At 45.7% G+C, this 23,456-nt stretch overlaps 3 protein-coding genes across 5 annotated transcripts; 1 reads left to right on the top strand and 2 right to left on the bottom strand.

Annotated features, from left to right (window-relative positions):
- The first annotated feature begins 11,806 nt into the window (after positions 1 to 11,806).
- On the top strand, positions 11,807 to 15,892 carry LOC115248428 (cell wall protein AWA1-like). The gene is made up of 5 exons (XM_029832139.1): positions 11,807 to 11,828; positions 12,221 to 12,272; positions 12,596 to 12,652; positions 13,179 to 13,212; positions 15,100 to 15,892. The coding sequence occupies exons 1-5, from the start codon at positions 11,807 to 11,809 to the stop codon at positions 15,700 to 15,702; spliced, it is 768 nt and encodes a 255-aa protein (XP_029687999.1). The 3' UTR covers positions 15,703 to 15,892.
- A 2-nt stretch (positions 15,893 to 15,894) lies between these two features.
- Positions 15,895 to 18,484, bottom strand: LOC115248426 (sequestosome-1-like). 2 transcript variants are annotated; one of them, XM_029832135.1, is made up of 8 exons: positions 18,186 to 18,484; positions 17,927 to 18,022; positions 17,247 to 17,524; positions 17,017 to 17,167; positions 16,830 to 16,898; positions 16,601 to 16,752; positions 16,246 to 16,408; positions 15,895 to 16,171 (listed from the first exon to the last, which is right to left on the bottom strand). In XM_029832135.1, exons 1-8 carry the CDS (start codon positions 18,352 to 18,354, stop codon positions 16,008 to 16,010), a joined length of 1,242 nt encoding a protein of 413 aa, XP_029687995.1. In that variant the 5' UTR covers positions 18,355 to 18,484; the 3' UTR covers positions 15,895 to 16,007. The 2 variants fall into 2 exon arrangements, with proteins under 2 accessions (XP_029687995.1, XP_029687994.1); XM_029832134.1 differs by having other exon boundaries at positions 16,246 to 16,411; positions 18,186 to 18,483.
- Positions 18,485 to 20,137: 1,653 nt separating this feature from the next.
- LOC115248427 (E3 ubiquitin-protein ligase RNF4-like) lies at positions 20,138 to 22,699 on the bottom strand. 2 transcript variants are annotated; one of them, XM_029832137.1, is made up of 10 exons: positions 22,566 to 22,699; positions 22,364 to 22,422; positions 22,241 to 22,283; positions 21,871 to 21,890; positions 21,540 to 21,693; positions 21,388 to 21,467; positions 21,276 to 21,288; positions 21,078 to 21,198; positions 20,697 to 20,748; positions 20,308 to 20,618 (listed from the first exon to the last, which is right to left on the bottom strand). In XM_029832137.1, exons 4-10 carry the CDS (start codon positions 21,880 to 21,882, stop codon positions 20,469 to 20,471), a joined length of 582 nt encoding a protein of 193 aa, XP_029687997.1. In that variant the 5' UTR covers positions 21,883 to 21,890; positions 22,241 to 22,283; positions 22,364 to 22,422; positions 22,566 to 22,699; the 3' UTR covers positions 20,308 to 20,468. The 2 variants fall into 2 exon arrangements, with proteins under 2 accessions (XP_029687996.1, XP_029687997.1); XM_029832136.1 differs by lacking the exon at positions 22,566 to 22,699 and having other exon boundaries at positions 20,138 to 20,562; positions 22,241 to 22,383.
- Positions 22,700 to 23,456: the final 757 nt, after the last annotated feature.

Genomic DNA, 23,456 nt, shown 5'->3' with positions numbered 1-23,456 from the left:
AACAATACTTTAAAAGCAATTAAATCTGATCATTTACAAGAAAAGCAAAGTCACTATTGCAGCAACGTCGACTGATTTTTACTTCCGTCAGAGTCTTTTGAAAGACTTCTCTTCACACTGGTTTTTGAAACATTTCTGTATTTTTTTGTTACCATTGGAGTTTTTGCTGTCAGTGTTCTTGAGGGTAATTAATTAATGAGATATCCAGAAGCAGAACAAAGGTGAACCAAGCTGAGTTAAAGGACTGGTGCTCTTTGGACTGGACTGTAATCACAGCTTCAGCCTCATCGTTCATTAGATGATTGATTGGTTGCTCATCCTCCGTATGCTTCAGCGTGATACTTTCATTTTGATAAGCTTCACGTGTTCTTCCTCTTTCTGATGCTATCACCCTGTGGAAGATGTTTGTTTCTGCTTTTAAATCCATTTTATCGTCAATTATTGCTCTGTATTAATAAACAATATGATAAATGAATTTAATTTTATTGTTACTGATTAAGAGAATCAGAACCATATTTGTTTCTGATTAAATGCTTTTTCTACTTTTACCACTTTATTAAATCCTAACATGCTGGTGTGGTTGATGCTTCAGGATTCATAGACTAAGAATCGATCTGTAACCGAGTAAATCAAGTTATTGTGCTACTTATGTGAAACCAGCAGTTTTTCAAATGTCACAATTAAATATCAATATTCAGTGTAATTTAATCATTTTTCAAGGAAATTCATGGTTCCTTTTTCATTCATACTTTATATTTTGTTTCCTGCTCAATGAAACACGCATTCACATCTGGATCTCCTGGTCATGTGACCTCAACAACTCACCTGATGGGCACACAGGAGTGGTTTCTATGGGCCTTTGACCAGGTGGTGACCTTTACCACAACTAGTACATAACATGTCAGACATGTGACACACCTGTATCCCAGACATGTATCCCAGTCATGTGACACACATGTATCCCAGACATGTATCCCAGTCATGTGACACACTGTATCCAGACATGTATCCCGACAATGTATCATCCCATACCATGTGACCACCTGTATCCCAGACATGTGACACACATGTATCCCAGACATGTATCCCAGTCATGTGACACACCTGTATCCCAGACATGTATCCCAGACATGTGACACAACTGTATCCCAGACATGTGACACACATGTATCCCAGTCATGTGACACACATTATCCCAGTCATGTAGCCCAGTCATGTGACACACATGTATCCCAGACATGTATCCCAGTCATGTGACACACATGTATCCCACCAGACGGGGTCACAACTTGATGACAGGTTCTTCCAGTTTCTTCACCACCCAGGTGACTGCTGACCTGGGAGAATCATTAAGAGCGGATTTTAAACCAACCTGATTTAATGCTATTTGAAAAATCTGTTTTTTGTTTAACAAGATGTTCACACTATGGTAACTTACAAAGAGTAACCCTAACCCTAACTAACCCTAACTTATAAACCAATAGCCGCCAATCTTGGACTTTAATGAACACCTGGCGGGGCTCCTTCCGTGGTGACGTGTTAGTGACGAGCGGACCCGGGATATTTGAGCCGGAGAAACTCGGACGGAGCAGAACAAGAACCGAACCCGAACCGAAGCCATCTCGTCTGAGCGTCATGGTTCAGGAGTTCCACGTCGTGCTTTGTTTTTCCTGCCGAACGTTCCAGGTTCATCAGGTGACCACGAGCTAACGGCTAACGGCTCATGCTAACTTAACTGTCATTTATAGTTAACATACACGTCAGTCTTCGCAGTTCCCAAACATCTATTTTTACTGTTATACGCGTTCAAGACTGCATTTTATAGTAACACTGGAAAGCAACAGTTTTTACAACCATTGCTTCTTTATAGATTATTATTTAGTACAGAACGGAGTTAGCCCAAAGTTGACCTGTTTCGGTATAGTGGTTATGGACCTGCTCCAAATGGGACGTATGCGAAATAAAAGCCAGTGAAATGTGGCTTTTCAGTACTTTCACAGATAGAAAATTGGGTTCTCTACTGGTCGGCAGACCTGAACATTCAGGATTTTTGCTAATAAAATAAGGATCCAACCAACGCGATTTTCCGAGCCCCTGTACACGAGGCATTACGGTAAATGCTTCATTAAGAGAACCAACTCATTAGACTGATTTAGGACAGAAAGAAATGGATTAGGGTTAGGGTAAAAGCATTTAGTCACAATGAAAAAAGTAAGATAGTGACGTAGCTTTTTGTGAAATTCCTTGTTATCACAGGATGATTCCACCTCAGGCCTCAAGATAATCTATACATTAAAGTCTGATGTAGACCTGATGTAGAACAGTGAGGAAGCTCTGATGAGGTTTGATGCTCTCTGGAGCAGTGAGGAAGCTCTGATGAGGTTGATGCTCTCTGGAGCACTGAGGAGCTCTGATGAGGTTGATTGCTCTCTGGAGCACTGAGGAAGCTCTGATGAGGTTGATGCTCTCTGGAGCAGCGAGGAAGCTCTGATGAGGTTGATGCTCTCTGGAGCCGCGAGGAAGCTCTGATGAGGTTGATGCTCTCTGGAGCAGCGAGGAAGCTCTGATGAGGTTTGAATGCTCTCTGGAGCAGCGAGGAAGCTCTGATGAGGTTGATGCTCTCTGGAGCACTGAGGAAGCTTCTGATGAGGTTGATGCTCTCTGGAGCCGCGAGGAAGCTCTGATGAGGTTGATGCTCTCTGGAGCACTGAGGAAGCTCTGATGAGGTTGATGCTCTCTGGAGCACTGAGGAAGCTCTGATGAGGTTGATGCTCTCTGGAGCAGTGAGGAAGCTCTGATGAGGTTGATGCTCTCTGGAGCAGTGAGGAAGCTCTGATGAGGTGATGCTCTGGAGCACTGAGGAAGCTCTGATGAGGTTGATGCTCTGGAGCAGTGAGGAAGCTCTGATGAGGTTGATGCTCTCTGGAGCAGCGAGGAAGCTCTGATGAGGTTGATGCTCTCTGGAGCAGCGGAGGAAGCTCTGATGAGGTTGATGCTCTCTGGAGCAGCGAGGAAGCTCTGATGAGGTTGATGCTCTCTGGAGCAGCGAGGAAGCTCCAGAGCTGATGAGGTTGATGCTCTCTGGAGCAGTGAGGAAGCTCTGATGAGGTTGATGCTCTGGAGCAGTGAGGAAGCTCTGATGAGGTTGATGCTCTCTGGAGCACTGAGGAAGCTCTGATGAGGTTGATGCTCTCTGGAGCAGTGAGGAAGCTCTGATGAGGTTGATGCTCTCTGGAGCAGTGAGGAAGCTCTGATGAGGTTGATGCTCTCTGGAGCAGTGAGGAAGCTCTGATGAGGTTGATGCTCTCTGGAGCACTGAGGAAGCTCTGATGAGGTTGATGCTCTCTGGAGCAGCGAGGAAGCTCTGATGAGGTTGATTGCTCTCTGGAGCACTGAGGAAGCTCTGATGAGGTTGATGCTCTCTGGAGCACTGAGGAAGCTCTGATGAGGTTGATGCTCTCTGGAGCAGTGAGGAAGCTCTGATGAGGTTGATGCTCTCTGGAGCAGCGAGGAAGCTCCCTGATGAGGTTGATGCTCTCTGAGCAGTGAGGAGCTTGATGCTCTGAGCCGAGGAAGCTCCAGAGCTGATGAGGTTGATGCTCTCTGGAGCAGTGAGGAAGCTCTGATGAGGTTGATGCTCTCTGGAGCAGTGAGGAAGCTCTGATGAGGTTGATGCTCTCTGGAGCAGTGAGGAAGCTCTGATGAGGTTGATGCTCTCTGGAGCACTGAGGAAGCTCTGATGAGGTTGATGCTCTCTGGAGCAGCGAGGAAGCTCTGATGAGGTTGATGCTCTCTGGAGCACTGAGGAAGCTCTGATGAGGTTGATGCTCTCTGGAGCACTGAGGAAGCTCTGATGAGGTTGATGCTCTCTGGAGCAGTGAGGAAGCTCTGATGAGGTTGATGCTCTCTGGAGCAGTGAGGAAGCTCTGATGAGGTTGATGCCCTCTGGAGCAGTGAGGAAGCTCTGATGAGGTTGATGCTCTCTGGAGCACTGAGGAAGCTCTGATGAGGTTGATGCTCTCTGGAGCAGCGAGGAAGCTCTGATGAGGTTGATGCTCTCTGGAGCAGTGAGGAAGCTCCAGAGCTGATGAGGTTGATGCTCTCTGGAGCAGCGAGGAAGCTCTGATGAGGTTGATGCTCTCTGGAGCAGTGAGGAAGCTCTGATGAGGTTGATGCTCTCTGGAGCAGCGAGGAAGCTCTGATGAGGTTGATGCTCTCTGGAGCAGTGAGGAAGCTCTGATGAGGTTGATGCTCTCTGGAGCAGTGAGGAAGCTCCAGAGCTGATGAGGTTGATGCTCTCTGGAGCAGCGAGGAAGCTCTGATGAGGTTGATGCTCTCTGGAGCCGCGAGGAAGCTCTGATGAGGTTGATGCTCTCTGGAGCACTGAGGAAGCTCTGATGAGGTTGATGCTCTCTGGAGCACTGAGGAAGCTCTGATGAGGTTGATGCTCTCTGGAGCAGTGAGGAAGCTCTGATGAGGTTGATGCTCTCTGGAGCAGCGAGGAAGCTCCAGAGCTGATGAGGTTGATGCTCTGGAGCACTGAGGAAGCTCTGATGAGGTTGATGCTCTCTGGAGCAGCGAGGAAGCTCTGATGAGGTTGATGCTCTCTGGAGCAGCGAGGAAGCTCTGATGAGGTTGATGCTCTCTGGAGCAGCGAGGAAGCTCTGATGAGGTTGATGCTCTCTGGAGCAGCGAGGAAGCTCTGATGAGGTTGATGCTCTCTGGAGCAGCGAGGAAGCTCCAGAGCTGATGAGGTTGATGCTCTCTGGAGCAGCGAGGAAGCTCCAGAGCTCAGTGAGTCAGTGGCACCAAACAGCCACTGTGCACGCGTGGACCAACACTGGATTCAGCCTCCGTCTATCCCTAAAAGACGCTCCTCTGAAGACGACAAGGCTCATGATTTGGCCAAAGAAGAAAGATGGATGAAAAGAGGAGTAAAAGAAGCGTCTTTGTTAAACTGGGAAAACCTTCAGTAAAGACAGGAGGAAGCTTCACCACCAGTTGCTGCTCCCAGTGCTGGACTGGGATTCCTCCACGGAGTCACAACCCCCCCCCACACCCTTTGTTAATGGAGGCCAGTACAGGATGTAGAACTCTGGGATTCCACCAGTTAGTTTAGAACTGAAGCAGCTTCTTGGGTCAGAGCTGAAGCATCTTAAACTAAAGGAAGTCCAGCAGGATTCTCTAAAAGCAAAAGTTCTCCAAAAATTCAATCTTTGTGTTGTTTTTCAGGTGAAGAAAGCGTCCAGCAGATGGCGCTGCAGTCTGTGTGGGGAGAAACAGTCGCTGCTGAAGGTGCGTTCAGCACTTTTGCCCTATAAATCATTAATTTATTAGGGTGCTGCTGATCAATTCTTAATGATTTTACAGTTTGTTATTATTACTGTTAGTATTTTAAATTCTCAGACACTAAAAGAAATCAAACTGAAACTTTGTGTGATGCTAAACTCTTTTTTAGGGTTGATCAAAAATGTTTTTGACTATTTTGAATCAGTTCTTTCCATCTCGTGCTCTAGTTTGCTCTCTATATATTAGCTTTCAGATTTCATGTGTTTGCTTTGGTACCCTGGTTTGAGAGTGCATCCTGGGTTCTGGTTTCCGATCTGGCATGTTACGTGTGGTCGGTAACGGGACGGCGTCCCTGGATGCTGAATGACTGGCTGTAAAAACCTCACATGAATCTAAATTCGGAGGGATTCCAGCCATCACACGTGTCTCCAGATATTAAATCTAACAGCAGATCACAGTGAGCTCGAGCATCGTCATGTCCAGCAGAACCTCGAGGTTAGGGTTAGGTTAGAGGGTTGGGTTGGGTTAGAGGGTTAGGTTAGGGTTGGGTTAGGTTAGGGGGTTAGGTTAGAGGGTTAGGGTTAGAGGGTTAGGTTAGAGGGTTGGGTTGGTTAGAGGGTTAGGGTTGGGTTAGGTTAGAGGGTTAGGGTTGGGTTAGGTTAGGGGGTTAGGTTAGGGTTAGGGAGAGGTTAGGTTAGAGGGTTTAGGGTAGAGGGGTAGGGGGGTAGGTTTAGGGTTAGGGTTAGGGTTAGGGGTTAGGGTTAGAGGGTTAGGGTTAGAGGGTTAGGTTAGAGGGTTAGGGTTGGGTTAGGTTAGGGGTTAGGTTAGGGTTAGGGTTGGGTTAGAGGGTTAGGGTTGGGTTAGGTTAGGGGTTAGGTTAGAGGGTTAGGTTAGAGGGTTAGGTTAGAGGGTTAGGTTGGGTTAGAGGGTTAGGGTTGGGTTAGGTTAGAGGTTAGGGTTGGGTTAGGTTAGGGGGTTAGGTTAGAGGGTTAGGGTTGGGTTAGGTTAGGGGGTTAGGTTAGAGGGTTAGGGTTGGGTTAGGTTAGGGGGTTAGGGTTAGAGGGTTAGGTTAGGGTTAAGGTTAGAGGATTAGGGTTAGAGGGTTAGGGTTAGAGGGTTAGGGGTTAGGGTTAGAGGGTTAGGGTTGGGTTAGAGGGTTAGGTTAGGGTTAAGGTTAGAGGAGGGTTAGGGTTAGAGGGTTAGGGTTGGGTTAGAGGGTTAGAGGGTTAGGTTAGGGTTAGGTTAGAGGATTAGGGTTAAGGGTTAGGGTAGAGGGTTAGGGTTGGGTTAGGTTAGGGGGTTAGGTTAGAGGGTTAGGGTTGGGTTAGGTTCGGGGGTTAGGGTTGGGTAGAGGGTTAGGGTTGGGTTAGGTTAGGGGGTTAGGTTTAGAGGGTTTAGGGTGGGTTAGGTTAGGGGTTAGGGTTAGAGGGTTCGGGTTTGGGGTTAGAGGGTTAGGTTAGGGTTAGGTTAGAGGATTAGGGTTTAGAGGGTTAGGGTTGGGTTAGGTTAGAGGGTTAGGGTTAGAGGGTTAGGTTAGAGGGTTAGGGTTGGGTTAGAGGGTTAGGGTTGGGTTAGGTTAGAGGGTTAGGGTTGGGTTAGGTTAGGGGGTTAGGTTAGAGGGTTAGGGTTAGAGGGTTAGGGTGGGTTAGGTTAGGGGTTAGGTTAGAGGTTAGGTGGGTTAGGTTAGGGTTAGGTTAGAGGGTTAGGGTTGGGTTAGGTTAGGGGGTTAGGGTTAGAGGGTTAGGGTTGGGTTAGGTTAGGGGGTTAGGTTAGAGGGTTAGGTGGTTAGGTTTGTAGGTTTAGGGGGTTAGGGTTAGGTTTTAGGTTGGGTTAGAGGGTTAGGGTGGGGTGGGTTAGGTTTTTGGTTAGGTTAGGGTCCTCTTAGAGGGTTTAGGTGGGTTAGGTTAGGGGGTTAGGGTTGAGGGTTAGGTGGTAGGTTAGGGGGTTAGGGTAGGTTAGAGGGTTAGGGTTTTTTAGAGGGTTTTTAGGTTAGAGGGTTAGGGTTGGGTTAGAGGGTTAGGGTTGGGTTGGGTTAGGGTAGGGTTGGGTTAGGTTAGGGCAGGGGGTAGGCAACCTGCGGCTATGGAGCCGCATGCGGCTCTTCAGCCTCCTTATAGTGGCTCCCGATGGCCATGACAAAAAAACATGGAATGTTTTTTTTTTCTTTTTTTCTTTTATTATGGTCATTATGTGTTCATTTTGTTTGCACAATTCCCCTAGGGCAGGGGTCGGCAACCCGCGGCTCTGGAGCCGCATGCGGCTCTTTGGCGCCGCCCTAGTGGCTCCCTGGAGCTTTTTCAAAAATATGAAAATGGAAATTGTTTTAATATAATTTTTATAGGAGAAAAACGTGACAAACATTCTTAAAGTTTTCAACATCCCACGATAATGGAAGTTAAACTTAAAGCACCATCGTACAGCAGAGTGGTCACATGGGGCGTCATTCTCTCCAGGATGCGCGGCAGGAAAATAAACATTTCATCATTGTAACTGTCTGAGAGACATGTTAATTGAAAAATTCAGTCAATATTTATTTTACATTTTCAAAATGGTCATAATTTCATTTAATGTCTCAATTCGTTATTGTTGAAATGGCTTAAAAATGTATTGTTCTTTATGTATGTTTCCTTTGATAGGTCACTTGTAGGGTTCTTTTCAAAAGACATCTGTATGATGCGTGGCCATTATTTCATTGGACCGTTGTAGCTACAATCATGAATGCTCATTATGTATTTGTGGCTTACTTACCATTTGGAAAGTAGGCTAATACAGCTAATATAGACACTTACCGCCTGTGTTGCCTTCATTATAAGGCTTTTTTTTTAAAAATTTTGCGGCTCCAGACAGATTTGTTTCTTGTTTTTTTGGTCCAATATGGCTCTTTCAACATTTTGGGTTGCCGACCCCTGGGTTAGGGGGTTAGGTTAGAGGGTTAGGTTAGAGGGTTAGGGTTAGAGGGTTAGGGTTGGGTTAGGTTAGGGGGTTAGGTTAGAGGGTTAGGGTTGGGTTAGGTTAGGGGGTTAGGGTTAGGGTTAGAGGGTTAGGGTTGGGTTAGAGGGTTAGAGGGTTAGGTTAGGGTTAAGGTTAGAGGATTAGGGTTAGAGGGTTAGGGTTAGAGGGTTAGGGTTGGGTTAGGTTAGGGGGTTAGGTTAGAGGGTTAGGGTTGGGTTAGGTTAGGGGGTTAGGGTTGGGTTAGGTTAGGGGGTTAGGTTAGAGGGTTAGGGTTGGGTTAGGTTAGGGGGTTAGGGTTAGAGGGTTAGGGTTGGGTTAGAGGGTTAGGTTAGGGTTAAGGTTAGAGGATTAGGGTTAGAGGGTTAGGGTTGGGTTAGAGGGTTAGAGGGTTAGGTTAGGGTTAAGGTTAGAGGATTAGGGTTAGAGGGTTAGGGTTACGATGGGAATGTCAGTTCGCAGCTGAAGACCAACAGCAGATTCAGAACCAGCGCTTCACTTGTGTGCAGGAGTTTGGAAGGGGCTCCAGCAGGGACTGCAGGCACCACGTACAGAAGCTGAACTCCATGAGAGGAGCCGTGATGCAAGAGGAGGAGTCTAACCCCTGGTCGCTATGGTAACTGGCCTTTAATGTTTTACAGAAATGTGTTGATTCTCATTGGTCCAACTCACCGTCGGTCCCCACAAAAGAACAGTAAAATATGTCTCATCAGTGTTTGCTTGAGAATCCAGATGTCAAGTTTAACGCAGGTCCAAGACGAAGGTTCTGATCATCAGAATCGCTGCGTGTCGGGTGGTCGGGCGGGGGTGTTTATATTGTTCCTGCTGGGATCAGCTGCAGTGTGACCGGCAGACCCAGGAGTCCCACCCTAACTCTAACCCACTGTGGGGCACCTGAGCAGGAAACCTGAGTTCTGGTGGGATCAGGGGGTCCAGTGAACTCTTCCCCCTTAAGATGCAACATTGGCAGATTAGAGGTGGGACAGAACATTGTCATCCACCATTTTGTTCCGCTCCTGTTTCTGGCACCTCTTGCTGATTGCTGTCCAAAATGGGATGGATTCTGTCAAACGGTGATTTTAACCAGGTTAGGGTCATCATGGGTTAGGGTTAGGCTCATCATGGGTTAGGGTTAGGGTTAGGCTCATCATGGGTTAGGGTTAGGGTTAGGGTTAGGGTCATCATGGGTTAGGCTCATCATGGGTTAGGGTTAGGGTTAGGGTTAGGCTCATCATGGGTTAGGGTTAGGGTCATCATGGGTTAGGGTTAGGGTCATCATGGGTTAGGGTTAGGGTTAGGGTTAGGCTCATCATGGGTTAGGGTCATCATGGGTTAGGGCAGCGCTTCTCAAATAGTGGGGCGCGCCCCCCTGGGGGGGCGCCGTGCGATGCCAGGGGGGGCGCGTGTGACCCCGGAGAACATGTTTTTTATTTTATTTTTGCCGTACTAGAATGAAGTGTAATTGCACATCCCGCGCGCACACACCACAGAGCAAGAGACAGGAAGTGCAGTGAACAAACCATCAAGAGACGGCATGAAATAATACTTAACAGTGATGAAAAGAAAGGCGGAGAGAGACGGAGATAATGAGACAAACGAAAGTCTCCCGAAAGCTAAGATGAGGAAATATGACGAAGCCTTTATAGCGCTTGGCTTCACTGCGACTACGGTGGGAGACGAGGAAAGACCGGTGTGTTTACTGTGTCTAAAAATGTTGGCAGGACAGCATGGAGCCAAATAAATGAAGGCCTCACTTAAAGACATTACACCCCTGTCACGTTGATAACCCTAACCCTGGTTAACCCTAACCCTGGTTAACCCTAACCCTCACTTAAAGACATTACACCCCAGTCACGCTGATAACCCTAACCCTGGTTAACCCTAACCCTAGCACTAACCCTAACCCTGGTTAACCCTAACCCTGGTTAACCCTAACCCTCACTTAAAGACATTACACCCCAGTCACGTTGATCAGCCGCTTGAGTTTTTTCGGCAAAAACGTGCCGAATATTGGCAACAATCATCCCGCTTTGGTCTATATTTATTTCTTTTTTTGTTTTGTTTAATATTAATAAGGATACAATGTTATGCAGAGGTGTACTTATAACAATTTCATAGACAAATGATACTAATTATAATTATAGTCACGGCGGGGCGGGGGGGGGGGCGCAAAATTGTTTCTTCTTCCTGGGGGGGGCGTAACAGAAAATAATTGAGAAGCACTGGGTTAGGGTTAGGGTCATCATGGGTTAGGGTTAGGGTCATCATGGGTTAGGTTAGGGTCAGCATGGGTTAGGATCATCATGGGTTAGGGTTAGGGTCATCATGGGTTAGGGTTAGACTCATCATGGGTTAGGGTCATCATGGGTTAGGGTTTGGGTCATCATGGGTTAGGGTCATCATGGGTTAGGGTTAGGGTCATCATGGGTTAGGGTCATCATGGGTTAGGGTTAGACTCATCATGGGTTAGGGTCATCATGGGTTAGGGTTTGGGTCATCATGGGTTAGGGTTAGGGTCATCATGGGTTAGGGTCATCATGGGTTAGGGTCATCATGGGTTAGGGTTAGACTCATCATGGGTTAGGCTCATCATGGGTTAGGTTAGGGTCATCATGGGTTAGGGTCATCATGGGTTAGTGTCATCATGGGTTAGGGTTAGGCTCATCATGGGTTAGGGTCATCATGGGTTAGGGTCATCATGGGTTAGGGTTAGGGTCATCATGGTTAGGGTCATCATGGGTTAGGGTCATCATGGTTAGGGTCATCATGGGTTAGGGTTAGGGTCATCATGGGTTAGGGTCATCATGGGGCTAGGGTTAGGGTCATCATGGGTTAGGGTTAGGGTCATCATGGTTAGGGTCATCATGGGTTAGGGTTAGGGTCATCATGGGTTAGGGTCATCATGGGGCTAGGGTTAGGGTCATCATGGGTTAGGGTCATCATGGGTTAGGGTCATCATGGGTTAGGGTTAGGCTCATCATGGGTTAGGGTTAGGCTCATCATGGGTTAGGGTCATCATGGGTTAGGGTTAGGGTCATCATGGGTTAGGGTCATCATGGGGCTAGGGTTAGGGTCATCATGGGTTAGGGTTAGGGTCATCATGGGTTAGGGTCATCATGGGTTAGGGTTTGGGTCATCATGGGTTAGGGTCATCATGGGTTAGGGTTAGGGTCATCATGGGTTAGGGTCATCATGGGTTAGGGTTAGGCTCATCATGGGTTAGGGTTAGGCTCATCATGGGTTAGGGTCATCATGGGTTAGGGTCATCATGGGTTAGGGTTAGGGTCATCATGGGTTAGGGTCATCATGGGGCTAGGGTTAGGGTCATCATGGGTTAGGGTTAGGGTCATCATGGGTTAGGGTCAGGGTCATCATGGTTAGGGTTAGGTCATCATGGGTTAGGGTCATCAGGGGCTAGGTTAGGGTCATCATGGGTTAGGGTCCATCATGGGGGGCTAGGGTTAGGGTCATCATGGGTTAGGGTCATCATGGGTGAGGGTCCATCATGGTTAGGGGTTAGGCTTCATCATGGGTTAGGGTTAGGCTCAATCATGGGTTATGGGTCATCATGGGTTTAGGGGTCATCATGGGTTAGACGGTTAGGGTCATCAGGGTTAGGGGTCATCCATGGGGCTAGGGTTAGGGTCATCATGGGGTTAGGGTAGGGTCATCACGGGATTAGGGTCATCATGGGGCTAGGGTTAGGGTCATCATGGGTTAGGGTCATCATGGGTTATGGGTTAGGGTCATCCCTGGGTTAGGGTCATCATGACATGATGGGGGTTATTCTCTGTTCACTAACCCTCCTACCTGTCGGTACGACTGAGTTATGTTCGCGGGTAATAATTCACCAGGAACACAACTATCTCTTTGTGCTCATTAACTTGTTATTATTTAAGTCTGATTAAGACCAGTAGCTCAGTAACGAGACAGCTTTAGAACTCTCTAAGTGTACTCGCTCTTCCTTCATTGTTGTTGGCAGGAAGCAGATGGAGGCAAATGGAGAAGATGTTGAGGAGCAAAGAGAGAAAAAGGTAATTAAAAGCCAACTGTACAGTGTTCTAGTCCTCTGCAGCGTACACTCGGGTAAATGTATGTGATTTAGAAGTTTACCTGAACATCATAGTGACAGACTGGCACACTGATTATACAGGCCTCAAGGTTCCTAATTGCACCACAGCAGGTCACATGGATGGACTCCTGGTCCTCTGAGGGTTGGGTTAGGGTTCCACTCTATTAGGAACAACGCCTACATGATGTCACCTAGCTACACCTGCTGGAAGCTGCTTTCTAACAAATCCTTTTGTACTAGCAAAGTCAAGTGGAGAGCTGCTGGAGCAAATACTTGGATATGAAGAGAGGAGGTGGTGTTGGAGGAGCAGGAGGACAGACCGGCTGGTGCGCACCTCCACAGGTGCGTTTTGGAAACTAAAGTTCAGTCTGAAAGTTTTCTCATCAAATTGTGAGGCTTGTGCTAAAATCAAAACCTACTTTTCCTCACCAAAAGAAAAACCTGAAATTCCAGCATAATTAAATGAATAAATCCATAAAATATTGCACTGACAATCGTATGCAAACTCTTTATTGAGCACTTGGTTAAAAGAGCTGCACAGCCAGCAGCTTTTGATCCCCCCACCTTAGTCTCCCTCTTCTCTTAGACACACCAAACCATATATGTTACATATATATGTGTTCATATATGTTATAAGTCATGTATGTTATAAGTCATATATGTTAAAACAGCAGCACATGAGTTAAATGGTGGGACATTTTTCCTAAAAGGAACAAAGTTACAAGCTCTCAAATTGGTGTTTTAATTGACATTATTGCATCTCTTTCAATCATGAGAAAATCCAGCTCATTAACTGGCTCATCGTTTGTTCACTGAATATATTGAACAATGACATTTTAAAAAAAGTCATGTTTACCTGTTCTGACAGGAAGAGGAGGAGAGAGGAGTCCACACCTGAGCAGGTGAGAGCAACCGTCCAGAGTGGACCTCCGTCAGGAGCAGACTTCTGGAGTTAATTAGTCTAGTTCTGGAGTTAATTAGTCTAGTTCTGGAGTTAATTAGTCTAGTTTCTGGAGTTAATTAGCTCTTTCCCTGAACCTCTGATGGTTGTCTTTCTTTAAATATTGTGATTAACAGCGTTTTCAAAGTTGAGTTGCAAAGTTTCCATCAAAATAATTCACCGCAAGCTGCCGTCAATGTGCACCGTTTTTTTGGCCTTTGTGAAAGGGGACGGATACACAAATAAAACACACACACACACACACACACCCCCGTCCGACCACCCGACACGCAGCGATTCTGATGAACAGAACCTTCGTCTTGGACCTGCGTTAAACTTGACGTCTGGATTCTCAAACACTGAGACATATTTTACTGTTCTTTTGTGGGGACCGACGGTGAGTTGGACCAATGAGAATTCAACACAAAAACCTACAATAAGTGTCATGTACGTTCATATTTCATTTAAATAATTATTTTTTTATGTAATCATTTATTGTTTCAGTACCACCTCGTCATTATAGTTGTCATTCAGTCCAGTTAGATTTATTTAGTTGATCTTAAATGATGACGTCTTCAGCCTAAGGCGTCCATAAGGCGTCCCTAAGGCGTCCCTAAGGCGTCCATAAGGCGTCCCTAAGGCGTCCCTAAGGCGTCCCTAAGGTGTCCCTAAGGCGTCCATAAGGTGTCCCTAAGGTGTCCCTAAGGCGTCCATAAGGTGTCCCTAAGGCGTCCCTAAGGCGTCCCTAAGGCGTCCATAAAGCGTCCCTAAGGCGTCCCTAAGGCGTCCCTAAGGCGTCCATAAGGTGTCCCTAAGGCGTCCCTAAGGCGTCCCTAAGGCGTCCATAAGGCGTCCATAAGGCGTCCCTAAGGCGTCCATAAGGCGTCCCTAAGGCGTCCATAAGGTGTCCCTAAGGCGTCCCTAAGGCGTCCCTAAGGCGTCCCTAAGGCGTCCATAAGGTGTCCCTAAGGCGTCCATAAGGCGTCCCTAAGGTGTCCCTAAGGCGTCCATAAGGCGTCCCTAAGGCGTCCATAAGGTGTCCCTAAGGCGTCCCTAAGGTGTCCCTAAGGCGTCCATAAGGCGTCCCTAAGGCGTCCATAAGGTGTCCATAAGGTGTCCCTAAGGCGTCCCTAAGGTGTCCCTAAGGCGTCCCTAAGGTGTCCCTAAGGCGTCCATAAGGCGTCCATAAGGCGTCCCTAAGGTGTCCCTAAGGCGTCCCTAAGGCGTCCATAAGGTGTCCCTAAGGCGTCCATAAGGTGTCCCTAAGGTGTCCATAAGGTGTCCCTAAGGCGTCCATAAGGCGTCCCTAAGGCGTCCATAAGGCGTCCCTAAGGCGTCCATAAGGCGTCCCTAAGGTGTCCCTAAGGCGTCCCTAAGGCGTCCCTAAGGTGTCCATAAGGCGTCCCTAAGGTGTCCATAAGGCGTCCCTAAGGTGTCCATAAGGCGTCCCTAAGGCGTCCATAAGGTGTCCCTAAGGCGTCCCTAAGGCGTCCATAAGGCGTCCCTAAGGCGTCCATAAGGCGTCCCTAAGGTGTCCCTAAGGCGTCCCTAAGGCGTCCATAAGTGAAAGAGACTGTCGGTGGACGGTGTGAATAAAGAATAATGTAATTTCACTTCATACATCACGATTCCAAATTCATTCATCAAGCTTTTTAGTATTTTTACATTTTTTCTTTTTGACTTATCATATTTTTAATTTACATTGTAAACTCAGCACAAAAACCTCTTTCCCGTTATGAAAAATGTAATTAAAATTGTAATAATTTTATTAGGTCTTATCTTTCATGTGGAAGTTGCTCACTGACGATCCGATGGATGAACAGAAATGTTCCCTTCCCTTTCTCTGCAGTCAGACGGGCCCAAGCTCAAAAAAACAGAAACTTGTGCGGCCAGCAAGGACTGGACCGGAACCAGTACCCCCAGTGTGACCGGGACCAGTGTGACCGGGACCAGTACCCCCAGTGTGACCAGGACCAGTGTGACCGGGACCAGTACCCCCAGTGTGACCAGGACCAGTACTCCCAGTGTGACCGGGACCAGTACCCCCAGTGTGACCGGGACTAGTGTGACCGGGACCAGTACCCCCAGTGTGACCGGGACCAGTAACCCCAGTGTGACCGGGACCAGTGTGACCAGGACCAGTACTCCCAGTGTGACCGGGACCAGTAACCCCAGTGTGACCGGGACCAGTACCCCCAGTGTGACTGGGACCAGTGTGACCAGGACCAGTGTGACCGGGACCAGTGTGGGATCCAGTCCGGGGAGTCGCTGGGCTCCTTTCCTCACTTGGAACTGCGTGGTAGAGCATAAGGAGGAGGCCTGTGGCAGTGGGACGAGCCAGTGGTCCTGCTCCTCTGGTGGCTGGACTCGGTCCCACACGTCCTCACTTCGTGGTGTCTCCATCTTTGACACTGGGGAAGACTTTGATGAATTTCTTCCAGCTGATCACTGATCTATTAATCCTTGCTGGAGCAAAGGGTCAGGGTAGAATTCTACAACTGTTTTGGACTTTCTTTCATATAAGGGATGAATTGAATGTTCAGTTGTTTAAATTGAAGCACTCAATAATTGATAAGTTTGTTAGAACGGTTTCAGTTGGACCCAAATTAAAAGCAGTATCATTAAAGGAATAATTAGACAGATGTTGAAGGTGTACATTTTAATTGTTCCCATAAACATGTAATCACGTCAGGTATTACTCAATGACACTGAGATGAACCAGACGACAGGAAGCAACATGGTTGCACCGTGACAGCTTCAGGGCTGTTGGGGGTTCGGTTGTCTGGCGTACTGGATGGCATCAAGGGCGGCGCCAATGTCATAGTTTTTGGCTTGCAGAAGACGCGTCAACCAACCGCCTTCATCTGTGAAGCCCATTGACAGCATCTGAGCCAAAGACTCTACTAGACGAGGATCTGCCTCTGTGAGGGATGGACGCATGTTAGTGGAGACGTCACGCGCAACATCATCTAGTCTGTTGGAAACCTGATCTTACCGTCTGGAAGGTGGGGGTATAAAGCTGCCTCCTTTAGACCTGTTGGATGTTGCTGTCCACCTGAAGGCAGACTCTGGGCCTGCAGTGACTGCAGCTCTCCAGTAGAAGGATCAACCTCTTTGGGGCTCAGGTGGGTCCACTCCTCATCAGAGTCCCTGTTTCCCTGCTAAACACATATGAATCAAGTCTACCTGTTTCCCTGGCCTGCCATGTGAAGTACTGATGCCATTTGTGTGGCCACACTATCACTCCAACCCTTCCCCTTAATTGGCATGTGCTGATGTGAGAATATTTCTATACAGTAAATCACATTAAGGTCATCAGGTGTTTAAACTTTTGATTCTGCTGAACTTACTTGTGTTCCCACACTGGTGCTACAGTCAGTCTTGACTCCACCCCCATCATTGGCTCCACCCCCCAGGTCTTCCTCACCCCTCTCATTCTGAAGGGGTGGTACCACCTTAGCCCGCTGGCCCTCGTGTTCCACATCAATGTCCACATCAATACCTGTACAAATGTGACATTTCCTGCTTTAAAAACTGATGTCAGTCTACAATCGTAAGATGTCGGGTGAGACCACTCACCCAGTGGACTCAGCATGGCTGCCACGCCCTCACCAATATTCTTCAGGAAATCCACATTAGCCTGGGAGTCTACAAAAGAGATTCTTAATGGTGTGCTGCTCCAGTACAAACACAACATTGTTGTTCAGTTTTTGACAGTGTGCACCCCGTCAAAGTGACGAGGACAACTAGAAGCCCAGAAACTAACCAGAGGGGAGACTGCTCTCAGCAGCAGGTGTAGAAGCTGGAGGCTGATCAGGGGCCTGGCTCTGGCTCTGGCTCTGGCTCACATTCTGAGACTGGTTCTGATTCCACATGCAGTGTCTCATCCACTTCATCCACTTCCCACGTGGAAACCACTGCAACAGACAGGAGAAAACAATTCCTCAAAAAGATCTACAGACCCAAACGTAGGGTACTTTTCATGGTGCAGCCCACCTGCAGCGGGTGCCAGATAGGCAGCAGAACGTGCTCAGTGTGCATCCCTCTAGCCTGGCAGGCAGAGCAAAGATCGTAGTTTGGACAGACTGAACACTTGAAACGAGTTCCAACAACAGGCCCCTCGCAGCCGTCACAGGTGACATTAGGGTGCAGCACCTGGGGAGGGGCCATTGGGTGCGGCAGAGTATGATGAGCTCCGGGTGGGGGAGGAGGGTGGCCAAACCCGAAAGGAGGGAAGGCATGAAGAGGGAAGTCTCGACGGTGCTCCTTCTTCTCTGGAAGAATTCAGAAAAACAAGCGACGCTCTTTCTTCGGCCTGGTTCCAACTCGTCAAACCTCTGCTCCACTTTTCCTTAACAGGTTTCTGATACTTGAGGCTGGGTTCTATTTTTATTACCACCTCACTCAACCTACCAAAACTTCAAATAAACTAATTGAAATGTACACAAAATGTAAATGTACACTATAGAAATGTCACATTACAGAGTTTGGGATGTTTCAGAGAAACAGGTTAATGAGTTTTCAAGTTTCATAAAGTTTGCTGTATATGGAGATAAGCAACGGCCACCTGGCTGCCTGTGACCCTAACTAACCATTCTCTTTAGCATAACCTGAACACAGGAATGCTACTTTCTGTTACCATGGTGATGCGCAGCTGTGACGACATGACTCTGTACCTTTGATAAAGATGCGGAAGGTGGAGTCCTTCATGCAGGCCAGTCCCATCAGAAGTTCATCGTCAGAGGAAAATGCAACCAGGTCTCCATCTTCATCTGAAATGGCATCATCACCATCGTGATCATAGTTGTGTTTTTAGGCTCAAAAATAGAAGCAATTGACAACACATGGAATATCTGAAACCTCTGTAGAACAGGTTTAAGTTGTTTCATTTATGTCATTCGTATGTTCTCTGTGAAATCTGATGGCTATGTTCACCTTTGTAGAACATGTTAAATCCGCTGTTTTTCAGGTTGTTAAAGATCTCTGCGGTCTTCCGGCAGAGGTACTCAAAGCTGGATGAGACGTCCTGGTCCACCGCAAACCTCCGGACCTCCTTGACCACCTCGTCCTTCCCCAGCAGGTAGGCCTTCACTGTCACCGACATTCTGCTCCGATCTGCGCGTAAAAGCTGGATTAGTCAGTAAACTGAACACTAGCAAGTGTTACACTCGAACATACGGCAGAGGTTTGTGACGCAGCTTTTAATCTTGACAAGACTGTGTTTACTTCCTGGAAATACGTCGGCGGAAACCAACTCGCTTTGCCATTGGTCGGCAGACGGAGCCCCGCCCATTCTACAAATAACAGGCCAGCAGGGACCGAGTCATGTGACTTAGTCTGACGCGACAACAATGCCGAGTCATCGTTACACCTAAACATTTGAAGTGTTTCTACTGATCTCCATGGATGATATTTAGATTTGGATACTGTGGGAACCGTGTTTGCAATTTAGTAAATGTATGTAGTGTTACATGAATCCCGTGGAAGATGTGTCGGAGGGTGATGGGAGCAGGACATCGTCAATCATCTCCATTGTCTTAAAAACGATCAACTCGAGGTTGTGCCCGCTGCTCTGCGTTAGCAGATCATTCTTATCCTGCGTAAACTCAGATTTACCCCCACCAGGGATTTCCGTGAGTTCTAGTGGGGGGGGGGGGGGGGGGGGGGGGGGGGGCTTTGCAAGGACCGAACACACACTAACCCGAACCCAGAGTCGAAGATGTGTTTTAACAGGTTCACGTTTACTGAGAGACTGGAAATCCATGAAACATTTGCTGGCATTTAAGTCGCACATTACGTAAACCTCACTTTGTAAACAGTTCGCTCTTAGTGTGTAGATTTATGACATTTTCAGTTCAAATAGAGCCCTGTTGTGTGATTAAATATTTTTTTGATCAGCCCATTTATGTTATACAACTTATTCGTATTTTCAGAATTATGGGGTGTGACGTCAGGTTGACTTTTGCAGCAGCCAATCAGGAGCAAAAGCGTGTGTCCGGTGACAATGACTCGTCAGTCCTGTGACTGAAATGACTCAGAATCACGAGATCAACTGACCCTTTTCCCCCATAACTTTATTAGTAGTTTTGCAACAGTACACGACGAGGAAGGTAAAGATGATCTGCAATTGTACAAATACTCAGCACTAGAGATCTAAAAAGAAACACGAATTGGGTTTTATTGTTAAATTTGCCAGGAGCATTATGATTTGGAATAAGTCTTAACAATGTCCATCTTATCTGGACTCCTGAGAAGTTTCCATCTAATTAATGACAATCTAATCTAATTGTTTTATATTGTGGAAAGAAGAAAACTCTAAAATATGAAATCTGTGAAACTTACTTACTTTGTGAGGTTGGGGGGGGGTGGGGGGTTGTTGTATTTTAAGTCCATGATAAAACCGTTTTTTCTTTTTATCATAATCTAAAGTGGTGGAAACGATTCATTAAAATGTTTTGTCCGAATTTCTAAATATTTGTGTTTATTGCTTGAATGATACAAATTTGTGACTGGAATGTCTTTTGCAGTAAAAATTTTACATTTAGTTGGATCAATAATTAGGACAAATAGATTTCATCACGGACAGAAGTAGCAGAGGAAACTTGTTTTCAATTAAAAGAAAGTTTCATCTCATTAGTCTGGACATGTAAAAGGGTGCTGTTACTGATGCATAAAATCTTATTGAGCCTTGCTGTATTTAACACTTACAGGCTTAATTAAAAACAGCAAGAAAAAACTGTTTCCACGTACTCAGGAGAACTCGGAGCTTAAGACAATGACTTATTTTCTCCAGCTGTCTGGAAATATGCCTGCTGCTTGCTTCTTTGATTTGTAAATTTCCCCATTGTGGGACAAATAAAGGAAATCTTGATAGACACCAAAATATCAGTTTGATGGTAGTTGCTTGATTGCTGAGAAATTGGCAATACATTTAGTGATAACAGTCATTTATATCTAGTTAAAAAATAATTTCAGCATTGTCTCTTGTAAATTCTGAAATTACACACAACTTCTTCCAGTCTTTGTTGTAATTACATATAATCCAAAATTCCTATTCAAAGCCACAAAGTCAAAATTTATTTACACAATTAGAAAATACAAAAAATAAACTATATGAACTATAATCAATAATATGCATTAACTGACAATCATTCAACACAGTCAGATTGTAAATAGTGAGAAAGAAAACAGCAGGGCACACATCACAGTGTGATGATGTCAGATGTAAAGTGGGTGGTACTGGCGGTGGGTCAATCGCTTCCTGCAGGTGGGACACGTGTGCGAAGACGTCAGGGCATCTCTCAGACACTGGCTGCAGAACACATGACCACATTTGGTGGATACGACTAATCTGCCGCTGTCTACAATCTGCAAACATCAACACTCCAATCAGAAAGCAGGATTCAGCTGTCCATCCAGGTAAGCAACAAACATGATTAAGGTTACCTCACAGTAGGAGTCCAAACAGACCGGACAGCTGATCGTCCCTGGAGTTGGTCTGAAATAGAGGTGTTCCCCATTCAGTGTTCCCTTTCCAAACCGTTTTAGTAACTTGTATTAGTGGTTCTTATGGCAAATTCTATGGCACAACATGGGGCTGTTGTTGCACGGAGGACGAAAAAAGTATTGAAAATGTTCTGCCCTAGATTTCACCACTGTTTGTGATGTCAAGCATATTCAAAGTCAGACATTTTAGAACCCAGGCACCTTTTAGCTCCATGTCCTAACATGTCTCACATTTGTGAGTTGAGTGACTTTAGTCCCACATAGTGGAAGTTTCATTTGTGGGACCTGAAGATAAAGTGTTGGCAGGTCTTGGTGTAATACCTGAAAACACTGTTGTCGTGTAAGGAAACTACTGAAGTCTTCAGGACAGGAGCCGCATTGTCATCTTCATCACTGCTGACTACATAACTCTCTGCTGTGGTGACTGTACTGCGCTGAGGACCTGAAGGAGAACATATATATTAGGCCTACCCTTCACTAAAACCTCAATCACAATCTCGTCTCAAAATCAGCCTTTACCTTCATCCAACAGCTGAAGCAGCAGAAGCAGCCATGGCAGAACATAAACAAAATATGTCAGAGAGGAGGGGGTGTCTGTGTGATGCAAGCATATGCACGTGTGTTATGTTACCAGCACAGAGTCATTGCTCGTCAAATCAACCACAGCACATTCTGATCCCTCACAGGTCAGGTCCACCACTTCCTCCACACCTAAATACAAAAGACTCATTACTGACTGGACTCTGACAATGCTAAGTCGTTTCTAAAGTGATCATTACTGACTGTCTGCCACATCAATGGGCTCTGCAGCAGAGTCAATGTTGCCATTGGACATGCTCGTATCATTTGCAGCCCTTCTGGCACTAACACGTCTGCTTGTCTTGGTGCTGGATCTGGCAACAAGAGGACTTCCTGTCGTCCTCCTTTTCCGCTGAGCCTTAACACAAATCAGAACACCACAACAGTGGAAGATGCATAAATCATCGGCATAGATGCAACGCCTGACTTAAGCAGGCTCCTTAAATGTTCACTCGATGCCTTTAGATGGCAACTCTTTATGTCATGCTAAGTATTTCACACGTAGCGAAAAGTTTGACTAAATAAGAAAACTTACAATGTTGCTCATATCAGATGCTGCGGAGAGAGGGAAAAACAGAGTTTTTTTAAGCAAAAGTGAAAACTGTGCTACAAGCTAGTTAGGTTGGTTTTAACCAGATAGCAAGTTCTTGGGTTCCACTTGGTTGTTATTGTTTCAACCGCGTCTAATTATTTAACATATGAACCAAAGTCGCTTTAGCTTCTGACATAGTTAACAGTTACTAGGTTATTGTTAACGATGTGTAAAATTAACACATTTAACTGATTCTAGAGGCTCATAACACACTTTGAATCCTGCGTTATACTGGCTCCATTTTACACTTCAGACATTTTTAACCCAAACATTTGACAAAGCATAACAACTGGCAGTTTTTATAGTCTATTACCGTCTTTGTGTTTCTCCTGAGAGCTGGTAACTCTACTGATCTTCTGTAGGCACAGAGAAAAACGTTAGTATCTCAACATTGAAACACTAATTTCCAAACAGCTGATGCTAATTTTTAGCTAACCGCCTGTTTCTCCAGCGGGCGGAAGTTAGTGTCGTTTCCGTGTCATAGCACTTCCGCTACTTTTGAGACAAAGGTATTGCAGACCATTTTAAAATTAATTCATGCTGTCATTTAAGTCAGAGTTCATATTTATTACAAGATATCGTAATGATATTGTCTTTATCCAGGTTTACGATCATGGGAGTGGAATAAATTAATTTACTAGTGATCGCTTGTCTAACTCAGTCCGATAGGAGGAGACAGACTTCCGGAGGCGACAGGCAGACTTCCGGCTCTTCACTGGAACGCAGTAACACGTGAAGTAACAACCAGGCACACAGAGAGGGTTTGAGTTGACGAGCTTAACACATTAATACAAGGTTATATAATATAGTAGGTTGCTTGATAATCAAAGCCCCAAGGCTTGAACCCCTTGACCTTTGACCTTTGGGATATCAAAGGTCCCTCCAGGTCACCAAAACTCAATCATTTGTTCTTTCGCCTATTGTCAACATTTTTATTCCGGAAATTCCATTAAATTCCATTAAATCCATGATAGCTTGTTGTTATTTTGCTTGCAGAACAGAGACTTTAATGCCAAAAATGCACCTGCCATTAGGTGAAAAGTTTAAAAAGATTTAGAGTTATATATAGATTTGCAAACTAAAAATATAAAACATATAGTTTTTGACTTTACTACCAAAAATAAAGGTACATGGACTCTACATAATGGCATTGTGAGAAATGGATGCAACGATATAAATTACCTGGAATATTCTTGCAACTGAGAAGACCATAAATAATATGGAAGTTGTGGTAAATATTTTAACAAACGTTTGGGACCAGAATTAGAAACAAAATCTAATTATATTCCATTCTTTTTTAAATTGATTTATTAATATTAATATACTGAGCCATATTATGTATCCAGTAGTGGAGTTAGAAAAATTATATACACAGATTAGAAAATAGATAAATAATGTAAAAATCTGCATATTCATGAAATAAAAATAAAATACCAAAATTGTTTGTTTTAATCCCTTTTGGATTTCTAGTCCACTAGCTACCAGCTCGTTCAAAAAGATGTGAAGCTTTTGATTCAATACAGTTTTTT

Source organism: Takifugu rubripes, unplaced genomic scaffold (assembly GCF_901000725.2).
Source record: "Takifugu rubripes unplaced genomic scaffold, fTakRub1.2, whole genome shotgun sequence".
NCBI lineage: Eukaryota > Metazoa > Chordata > Actinopteri > Tetraodontiformes > Tetraodontidae > Takifugu > Takifugu rubripes.
The sequence above is the reverse complement of the archived record's forward strand: the minus strand, read 5'-3'. Positions and strand labels throughout refer to the sequence as shown.